General features: G+C 27.8%; 1 protein-coding gene across 1 annotated transcript in view; it reads left to right on the forward strand.

Annotated features, from left to right (window-relative positions):
• Positions 1-8,557, forward strand: part of Cdc5 (cell division cycle protein 21) — a 58,002-nt gene extending 49,445 nt beyond the window's left edge. Inside the window, exons 12-16 of the mRNA XM_075360735.1 lie at positions 1,303-1,476; positions 2,920-3,027; positions 5,255-5,428; positions 6,283-6,411; positions 8,384-8,557. Of these exons, the coding sequence (XP_075216850.1) occupies positions 1,303-1,476; positions 2,920-3,027; positions 5,255-5,428; positions 6,283-6,411; positions 8,384-8,479 (681 nt within the window). The 3' untranslated portion in view covers positions 8,480-8,557. The remainder of the gene's footprint in view (positions 1-1,302; positions 1,477-2,919; positions 3,028-5,254; positions 5,429-6,282; positions 6,412-8,383) is intronic.
• Positions 8,558-8,836: the final 279 nt, after the last annotated feature.

Genomic DNA, 8,836 nt, shown 5'->3' on the forward strand with positions numbered 1-8,836 from the left:
GACACTCGATAACAGTCCAATTTTTTTTTTTATAATACTACTAGTACCTAAGAGTTAAAAGGTAAAAAACAGGCTTGTTACCCTACACCTTCATTATTTATTTTGGTCCCAAAATTTGAAAAAACAATTTGTAAACGTAACTTCAGTTAACATTACAAGATTTGTTTATGTAATAAAATGAATTTTGAGTACACTAAGATGAAGTTCCATGTTTACTCTTTCCAAAAAGGCCTTTTTGATCCTCTACATGATGTAAAATAAGAATGCTACAGCTCATAGAAAAAGTGATGAAAATGGCTGTTTTTCCTGTTGGCCAGTTAGAAAGTAGTCTATTACTCAAGAGAAAAAACTTTTAAATATAAAATAGTATTTTTTGGCCACTACAAGGTGGTAGTTATCATATACCAAAGTTCATCAAAATCAAAAATAGTGATCTACTGATCATTTGTCAGATTAAAATGGAATACCCCAAGTTTAATATTCCCTAGATTATCCAAAATGTCTATATAAGAAAATTTCATATTTTTTTTTTATAATTTGAAAGAAATAAAATTACATCTTAAAGTTTTCTGGAGCATTTCCTCCTGCCTTTTGCTCCTAAATCAAATTTTAAATAGGTAATACAAACTTTAAATGTAATAACATATTATAAAGATTTTTTATTTTATTTTATATTATCCATGATAAGGTGATTAATTTCAACAAATTTTTTCTTTAAATTAAACTGGTAAGCATACTTTTACCTTATTTTCATTTACTTTTTTTATTTACAATTGAACAGGAACCACTGATAAATCAATGAGCTTCACTCTAAGAAACCATAAAGATTTTAGGACATATTTTCATTATTATATTTAAACAAAAGAATAGTTTTATTATTAGTTTTAATTCTTTAACTTTTATATAAGCAACCATCAAGGTAGGAAGCACATGTCATTCTAATTACATGGTGTAAATGGAAATTCTTCTGGAAGTAATGAAACATTGTAATCCCTCATTTCTGGACTTATTATGTTGGTAAAAAAATAAATCTTAGTCATTTAAATTTTGATAAAAAATTAAGTAGCAAATAGTTTTATATATAATGGAAGTTTGTAACAACTGGTGTAAATTGTTATACTAGTAAACTGCGTATATATTCATACTTTGAACTATGTGAATACTCATGGTGAACATCTGGACACAGTTGTTTTTTAATTATTATTATTTTTTATTATATAATATGAATCTTGACAATATATGTATGCATATATTATTATTTTATATTTAAGCAAAATTTTAACACATGTACTTTTTTTACAGGCAGAAGAATTAATAAAACAGGAAATGATAACTATGTTACATTATGATGCAGTACATTCACCTGATATTGGTGAAAAAGGTAAAAAACAAATAAGTGTGGTTAGCCAGGCTCAACATTTGGCATATCTTGAACAACATCCATATGAAAACTATGATTCTCAAGAAATTGAAAAGGTTGGACATTTTTTGATGCTGTTTCTAAAGTGAATATTTAAATTTTGAATATTTGCATTCCTTTGGTGCCAGAATTTGTTAGAAAGCAGCAACACTTAAGTCTGAATTATCATTAAATCTATACTACTAGTTCATGAATTAGCTTACTGTGTTTAATGTGATATATTTTCAGTTAATTTAATAATTACATTTAAGGATTTCAAGGAATCAATTGTATACTTTTCAGAGAAATGAAATCGAGTCTGTGGGTCAGATCATCTTTGTGTAGAGCTTGTAGTGTTACAGGCTTGTATGGATTTGGATCTGAATATTTTTTTTAATTTAAAATATTTAGGACTTTATCTAAGACTTAAACTTTATCTATATTTTTATTTCTAATGTTTTTCATGCAAGTCGTTATAGTGATATAACAAATGTTTCTGTCATCAGCTGCAGATTTTTGCAGGTTGTAATTAACTGAGCAGTAAATTGAAGGTATTAACAGGACCCGTGCGCTAAAACTGTTTTAACACCATAAATTCTGTGACTGAATTAATCAGGATTTGGTTAAATAAACTAAAATTGGTTTCATGGAAATATTGATCAAAACCAGAAATTACTTGTGAAAAATTGTGATGTTCAGTTTATACTCACATTAATGTTTTGAAATAAAAAAGGAACAGAATTAAAAAGAACTTATTAAAAAAAGATAGACAAGAATAACGATTAAGCAAACAAGTAACAATGAATCAGTCAAGAATCTGACTGAGTAAAAATAAATATGCTTATTGAGTGATAAAGAGCCATTAAATTTATATCAGTGATCAGTTTGATTTTAATTTATTAATGATTGGTTTATCAGTGATAGTTTTTTTCTTCATTATTTATGAAGTTTTAACATATCTTCTTAAAAACCTACCTTTGCTAAAGTGTAAATGTTGATTAAGAAGTAATAAATTAAAGATGAATATATAAAAATAGTTATGTAAAAATAATTGTTACGTTTCAATTTTTTTATTTGAAAGTATTAGTGTTAATTATACATTTAACTTATTTAAATTTAATTCACAAAAAATCATTCTCTCTATTGATAAACCAGTTTTTCATATAATTTATGTTATGAATGTTTGGAAATCAACAGTGTAAAGTGCACAGTTCATCACTAGAAGATTTTTTATTTATTATAAAATATCTTAATTCTAAAATCATAATCGGAAATTCTGAGCTGGGGTGATAAATGTAGCTTAATTTAGAAGTTGATGACATTATACCTGCCACCACAAATAGCATCCAACAGCCAGTTTGAAAAAGACTATATTACAGAAGAAAATAATTGTAATAACAATAATTAACATAAAGCATTACTATGTAATTTTAGAAGTTACTTTGAAACTGTTATATTTTCTATTTATTGTTATAGTATAAATTTTATTTGTAAATATTATTATCTTAAAATTGTTTCAGGCTAAAGAACTTCTTACTAAAGAAATGGATGTTGTTAAATTAGGAATGGGACATGGTGAGCTGTCACTAGAGGCCTTTTCTCAAGTTTGGGATGAATGTCTAGGCCAGGTAATGAGTTGTAATTCAGATAGAGTTGTAAGAGTTGTAATTCATATAGTAATTATTGTCGCTATATAGTTATGTTCCTTCATAAACATTTAAAAGCTGACTAATTTTTATTCAAAATGTTAATTTTGTTAGTCATGTTTTTTATTTAGGTGATGCAATATCATTAGTTGATAGTACATGCTTTCAGTAGCCAGGGAGGAACGACTTGCGTAATAAATGGCAATTTTGGGTTTATTGCATCTGCTAAGTTGCATCCAGTGTTACCAACATATATATTTAAGTTGAAGGTAATTGAAAAAGTTCCTAAAGTTATCTTATACAGTACAAAATAGCAATCATAATGAGAGAATTTTTGGTTTTTATGTTGGCAGAATTCATATCACATTGAAACTATATCACATTTTTCCTGTTTTATTTACAACACAAAAGCTGTTTTTTTGTACTGTGTATGTTGCAGTGAAAAATATCAGAATTGAACATTGCACATATATAAAATGTTGAATTTTGATCAAGTTTACCATCCGAGACATTAATGCTGATTAAACAAGCATATGAAGAATTAGTAATGAAAAACACAACAGCTTGCGATTGGTAGAAGGGTTTTAGTGATCTCTGTTTTAGTATTGAAGATGATGTTTGTAGTGAATGGTTATCTACCTTGAGAAATGAAAAAAATATCCAGCTCATTGAAAATGTTCAAAGATAGAAGACACAATATTCTGACTAGTGACAGAAAAAAACTCTCAAGGAAATAGTATCAGTAATTGGGAAATCAGTCTAAAGTTCCTCCAGTATTTTCCATAAAGATCTGAATATCCATTGCATTTTCAACACATTGTTCCACAAACCTTGTCTCCATATCAGAAAAACTCACTGATGCAGGCAGGAGATCTCATCACATCTGATCAAGATGTAATTTTCTGTAGATCATAACAAGAAAAGAGATGTGATGATTTTTGTATAATCTGAAGAAAAAATGCCTGTTTTCGGAGTAGAAATCATTTCCTTCATCATCACAGAAGTTTTGTTCTGATAATATAGGGGCAAAGGAGATGTTATGTTAGAAGTCGATTTTGTTTCACAGGATTAATTCATAGTGAAAAAAGTTCATAGTTCATTATGAATTTATTCCTAATGGCTGAACAATGAACAAGAAAATGTTTGTTGATTTCCTTTTTTTTAAAGGAAGTGTCCTGAAAAAAAAATTGAATTCTTTGCAGTGTTTATTTTAATGTTTGGTGGATTGCATGACAATGCACACACAATCTGCATTTGTTAAAAAGTACCTGGCACAACAATGTAACAATTCTGGTGCACCCACTATACTCTCCCAGCTTGGTACCAGCTGATTTTTACTTGTCTCCTCCCTTGAAAAATGCTCTTAAGGGAAAAATGTTACTGATGATCAATCAATACAACAGAGCAGCTGAGGATTATATTAGAAATGAGTTCTGGAATATTTTCAACAACTATATAGATTTTAGCAAAACTGTGTAATTGCTAAAGGAAACTACTTTGAAGGAAATTTACAGTTTTTTCATGTAAGCAGTTTTTGAAAAGTAAACTAATTCCAGAAACTTTTTGAATCTATCTTGTACATATAAATGTATGCAAGTTCATCATAGTCGTACCGTATGATTTAATGACTACTCAGAGGTAGTTATTATTTATGAAATCAGTTTTATACATTATTATATAATCCAGCTCTAATATTATTTGATAAAACATTTAAAAAAAAAAAACAAGTTTATAATTCATCATTATGTTTTGTATATGTGTGAAATGTGTATGTTACATTTGTTTGTACTTCATAAATCAAAGGTCACTAATCAAAGTGGATGGGAAATAAGTGTACCACATTTTTATTTCACTAATGATCTACTTACACTTCTGGATTGGTGAAAGTTAAAAGAATCTGAATGTTATTTCAAATACTGTGCAGTTGAATAGAAAACCTGTATAAGTATTTAGTATGAATAAAACAGAAATCATGGATAGCTGAAAATTACTTGTTATTTATTTATTTTTTACAATTTTTTCTGTTAAAATTCTTGTCAGTTTCCTCCACTGGTATTTTTTTCACTCAGAATTAATTATTTAAGATTGTGTGTGTGTGTGTGTGTTAATATCATTTTTCCATTTTTAAGAAACTATCACTTCTTAAACTTTTATTTCAAGAGTATTTTTATAAATAAATATATAATTGTTTTCCCCTTTGTTTTTAAAGGTATTGTTTTTAGCCAACCAAAATCGATACACGAGAGCCAGTTTAGCTAGCAAAAAAGATCGTTTGGAATCACTAGAAAAAAGATTAGAACAAAACAGAGTTCATATGACTAGAGAAGCCAGAAGAGCTGCGAAAATGGAAAAAAAGATTAAAATTGTCACTGGAGGTTATCAGGTATTTTGTAATTTATTGTATCATTAAATATTAATTAATGTTAAATGTAAATCTTAAATAATCAAGAAATAATTCAGAAAACACTTAACCTGGTAGAGAACTGTTGACCAAACAATAAATTCATAGAATAAAAAAATTGTTTCATTCCATGATGTGTTGTCTGGTGCTGAACTCTAGTATGTACTAGTGCTCGCTAGCAAGTCTGTTTCATACATTTCATTCGGTGCCCAAATCCTGCAAAGAGCAGTCGTATTTTTCATTTCGTCCGGATGGACAATTAGTTTTACTAGTAGTATGTATACTTGATAATGTTCAAGTCTAGTTATGTTAGCATTTATTATTGTTAATTTAGTTTGTCATGTTAGTTATCATGTCAAGAGTAACAGCATATTAAACATAACAATTGAAAGCAACAAGGAGTTGATTCATTTCTTCATCATCAAATACAGTCCATACTCACTCTAAAATCTACCACGTTCCATGGTACTCCAAGCCGGATAGTTAAGTCGTTGGATCTACCAAAAATATATAACTAAATAGTATTGGATTGATCTATAATCTATTGTTAATAATTCCAGGTGCATTTCTTACAAAAAAAGCACTTCAAATTTGCTGTCCCTTGTAAGTCAGTAGAATCAGTAACATCGTCACTTCCACATGTAATAATAAATATGTTAAGATAATTAATAAATATCTTAATTATTTTATTAACTTATGTTATGTCACATATATTTGAGTCAAAAAAGTAAATTATTGTGATGTTTATTTTATATTTTTACATGGATTATTTTATGGAAATATTGTTTTATGATTAATAATGTTTTTGTAATAATGCAAAATCTATTTTTTTGTAGACCCGAGCACAGGCACTTGTTAAACAACTGCAAGACTTAATGGATCAGATTGAACAAGCTCATATGGAACTTTCAACATTTAAATTCTTGCAACAACAAGAAGAAGCAGCTATACCTCGAAGAATTGAAGTAAGTTCATTTGTGTCTTTACACCTAATTTTGTTTATGAGGGAACTTTAAAAGGTTTACAGAACATATATGTATATATTACAAACTATGTAATGAAAATGAGCAAGGATTTGCTGTTTCAGTAAATGGTGAATACTATCACACTATGATTTGTGATTTTTTGTTTGCAAATTTGAAAAATTCTAATTTGAATGAGATGTAGTTTCAACAGGATGATGGCAACTGGAACCATCTATTGCCGCCAAGATCATGTGATTTGACTTCCTTAGATTTTTTTCTCCATGGTTATGTTCAGTCACAAGTATGTAGCAACAGAACACGAACAATTGATGACTTGAGAAAGGAAATATTTAACACATTACTAATGGAATTCAAGTTTATTTGTACGAAAAAGTCACGCAAAATTTTGTTGATAGACTTGGCATGTCAAGCAAAGCCATAGAGGCAATATGAATGATATTGTTTTTTTTTAATATAATGTAATGGTATAAGTTTCAACAAAAAAAAAAAATTGGTTGGTATTACACATACTTTTTGTTTTATTGCAATTTTACGTTTTCTGCTGAAAATTAAAGACTCTATGCTTTCAGTACTCCATAGTTCTTTCTTATGTTAATAATTAACCAGTTGAGAACAATTTAATACTAATTTTTAATTTATATGGATAGTTATTTTAATCATGTGATTTATTTTAAAGATGTTTTGTACTGTATAAGGTTGACATAACAGAAATTAAAGTTTTTCAGCAGACCATTAATTAAGTTTTGTCAGTTTCATATCAAATTGTTTCTATTTAAGAGTAAGTTAGGAATTTGCTAATGACTGCTCAGTTTCTCACAGGAAGCCACTAACTAGGCTGTGCTTAATTTTTTGTTAGTGCTCACTTATGAAGTAAAAAATCAATGAATAAAAAACATGTAGTCAAATGTCCCTTGAGTTGTTGTTTTGACAAGGATAGATAATTTAATTATTACTTCTAAAAAAATGTGTTTTGCAAATTGTTCAGAAAATGTTTATGTGGTTCAACCATATTGATAGAAATTCAAGCTGATTTGTGCGAAAGTCACGCAAAATTTTGTCAGTTTCATTTATGTTTGCTTATGATCTATCGACAATATTTTTGGAACTAGATATTATCAATGTTCCTTCACATTATTGTGGAGAAAAGTGTGTTTACTTCTCACTGATATTCTTGCAACTAATGTTATTTCATCAACAACCTCCTCCTATTTCTTAGATACGCTCAATATGTTCATTCTTTGTCACAGTAATTGGACACCTACTATGATTATATCATCAACACTAACATGATTCATTCAGAAACACTTGTGCCATATAAACTTAGGCTTTTTCATCACCACTTTGTCATTTGTTTTTTCAAGAATATTAATGACTGACAAGTTCTGAACTAAAACGTAAATTTGATTATTTGTTTTTTAATCTTGGTTGTTTAGAACTATATCAATATGCATATAACGCATCTTTACAGACTTGAGAATAATTTTTTTCATGATTATTTAGATCTAGATCTTGGAAATTGTATATTACACACTTATGTAGTATCATCAAATATCAGATTTTGAGCCATTGCTATTATCATATAAGCTGTTTCAATATTTAAAAATATAATGTGAAAATAAGTTCATTATTAATATTGTACAGGGAAAAGAGAATGGGTATTATTTTATGAATTAAATTAACAATTTTCAAAAATACAGAAAGTGAGCTCATAATAAAGGTTCAAGATGGAGATAAGAAAAGAAAATTGTATTACTTTAATCCTCAGAATTCTTTATTATAACGCTGCTATTTTTTTTCTTTGTACAACAGTCTATCCAAAAATGCATTTCAAAAGTAATTATATATCTTAAAGTAAGTATTATATCTCCTGTTTTGTTCTGACTGATTACTTAAATGTATAAAAAAAAATTAATAATTTTTACTCTAGTTGTGGTTTTTTTTTTATTTACAGTCTCTGACAGAAGATGTTAACAGACAAATGGAACGTGAAAAACAACTTCAAAAGAAATTTGGTGAGCTTCAGTTAGCTGTATCAGAGAAAAAGTAATAAATAGACGACCATTATATAAAAATTAATGTATCATAGTTTAAAACATATTTTACGTATTTAATAAAATATATTGTAAAGAAATCCTTGGCAAGTGTTTTTTTACCATACCTTCTTTCTAAGAGTTTTTCTATTAAATAATTTTATTAAAATGCAAGGGGTGTGTAATTTTTTTTTAATTTTTCATCTAAAATTTAGGGGATGATTTCCTGATAATTTTTATGCTTCAAGTATTATTTACCTTGCAAATGCCCTCAGTTTATGCCGTGAGTTAATACTAAAAAAACCTTAATGTGGTTGTATATGTATATAAAAATATTTTAATAGTTACAAAACTTTATAGCAAATCTGGAGATT

Source organism: Lycorma delicatula, chromosome 3 (genome assembly GCF_047948215.1).
Source record: "Lycorma delicatula isolate Av1 chromosome 3, ASM4794821v1, whole genome shotgun sequence".
Taxonomy (NCBI): domain Eukaryota; kingdom Metazoa; phylum Arthropoda; class Insecta; order Hemiptera; family Fulgoridae; genus Lycorma; species Lycorma delicatula.